This window comes from Limulus polyphemus, unplaced genomic scaffold (genome assembly GCF_000517525.1).
Source record: "Limulus polyphemus unplaced genomic scaffold, Limulus_polyphemus-2.1.2 Scaffold11019, whole genome shotgun sequence".
Lineage (NCBI taxonomy): Eukaryota > Metazoa > Arthropoda > Merostomata > Xiphosura > Limulidae > Limulus > Limulus polyphemus.
The window spans coordinates 9266-11249 of record NW_013676629.1 but is presented as its reverse complement, the minus strand read 5'-3'; the positions used below and the strand labels follow the sequence as shown (position 1 = coordinate 11249).

The 1984-nt window shown below is 34.1% G+C and overlaps 1 protein-coding gene across 1 annotated transcript in view; it reads left to right on the top strand.

Moving 5' to 3' along the window:
- The window catches only part of LOC111083749 (neuronal acetylcholine receptor subunit alpha-5-like), a 6155-nt gene extending 4817 nt beyond the window's left edge, over positions 1 to 1338 (top strand). The window contains exon 3 of the mRNA XM_022380421.1: positions 841 to 1338. Coding sequence (XP_022236129.1) covers positions 841 to 1190 — 350 coding nt within the window. The 3' untranslated portion in view covers positions 1191 to 1338. The remainder of the gene's footprint in view (positions 1 to 840) is intronic.
- Positions 1339 to 1984: the final 646 nt, after the last annotated feature.

The following is a 1984-nucleotide window of genomic DNA, read 5'->3' as shown; positions in this document are numbered from 1 at the left end:
GTTTTACGTCTTGCAAACACTACCCAAAGTTAAACTCCATCGTCTTACAAATGAAATAGTGCACAAAATAAAAAAAAGCTTTACCACCTCATTAACTGTATTATATAACAAACACAGTTCTGACTCAAACCAGTATTGTTAGCATTAGTAACGTTTTTAATTACTATATTTTGTAATATATATCCCACCTTCTATCATTGCTTAAAGTACTAATAGTTATTAGATATTTGTAACTGTGTACTTACAAATATATGTATGACGATAGTTCAACTTTAACTATGAAATCGACTTTAGTTACACTTAGTTGTTAAGTAGAATGTGTTTTGAAATAATTGGGGTTATAATGTAAGATACTTGTTACTGTGTTCATTATAAGCAGGGATATAGTACTTACGTATATTAAGAAGTGAGAAACAATGGAGTGTTACGTTTGAAATATATTTAATTCCAGTTTGTTGGTAGATTCTATCAACATTCCCGGTTCGCTAACTTTTAAATAAAGGACCAACTGATATGTGGAATGGAAATACAAAATGTTCTTACTGTTTTTTGTTTAAGCGCAAATCTGCACAATGGGCAGTGACCACCACAGGAATCGATTTCCGAATTTTAGCGTTACAAGCCCTCTATTTGAGGTTATGTGTTGATTTTTACATTTAATTCCAATGCTTTTATCTAATTCAGGTATTATTTTGACATATACTTAAAAAAACCGTTAAATGATTATTACAGCTATGCCTTGTAAATACACCCTGGCGGTACAAAATACAACTAGAAAGAAATAAGAAAATGTCAAATATTGAACTAATACTTTTATTTAAAACATTTATATTTTTCTAGTACGATTCTGTGGAGCTTGTAACATCATGGCAGTAGCTTTCTTGATTGTTACGGTTATCGTCAACTCCGTTGGACGAAGACATGGAACGCCACCTACACAGATCGTCCGTTTGTTCAGAGGAGCCTTAAGTAAACCATTGTGTCTTCATGTGTTTTCCAGAGAAGACTTCTCTTCGGAAAGAAAAAATTATGCCGAATCGAGCGACGCAACCAATGAGATGGTGGATGATAAGTTCCAGCCTCATCTACGCGAAGACTGGTTGTTATTGGCTGACGGACTTGATCGTATATTTTTCTGGTTGTTTAGTTTAGTGTACGTAATCATATTAGCCGCAACTCTTGCAGCTTGAGTACAGCCTTGCTGTGCGTCGACATCACGTAGTTTAGACATGTAGTTTTTGTTGTAACGAACAATTATCTTGGGAGTAAAGTTATATCAGTTAATTGTAGAATTTTGAAAGCGAAAACTAACAGGATAGTTTTCACAATAAAATATTTATTCAACTTTTATTTATACTTGATTGAAATACTTTTTAGAATCAGTCCACAAATGTTTTGTCTTATAGTTTTAACTTCCAAACTAAGAAACAGCTTTCTGTAGAGGTGCTATCTTCAGCTACCTCTAGCAGTTATTTTTAAGACGTTGGAAAAACACATGAGCTCAATAAAACAATTTTACACAAAACTATGATACCAAAAACCGGAACGCTTTCGAAAGGAGTAATTTTTTCCTTCAAGGGCAAACTGGAGAAGAAAGATTCGCTTTTAGAAATTCTCTTGTTAACCTTTCTCGTGTAATAATAACAAGTAACGTATCAGTTGTATTTCGTGTAATTACACTGTATGTTACTGTATCGGCACCAGTCTAACAAACAGTGTTCATTAATATTCTAAGATGCTACGACTTGCTTTAGTGTCAAGTTATCCAAAGTTTGTTTTGGAAAGTATATAGAAAAACCACACACACACAAAATGCTGATAACCTTTGATCTCCGCCACCAAAGGTAGACAGAGGTTATGTTTTCACCCTTGTGTGTGTGTGTGTGTGTGTGTGTGGTTGTCAGCAAGATTTCTCAAAAATGGTTAAATGGACTTGGACGAAAGGTGGTATACATTTGGACTATGACCCAACTTAGAAGGGATT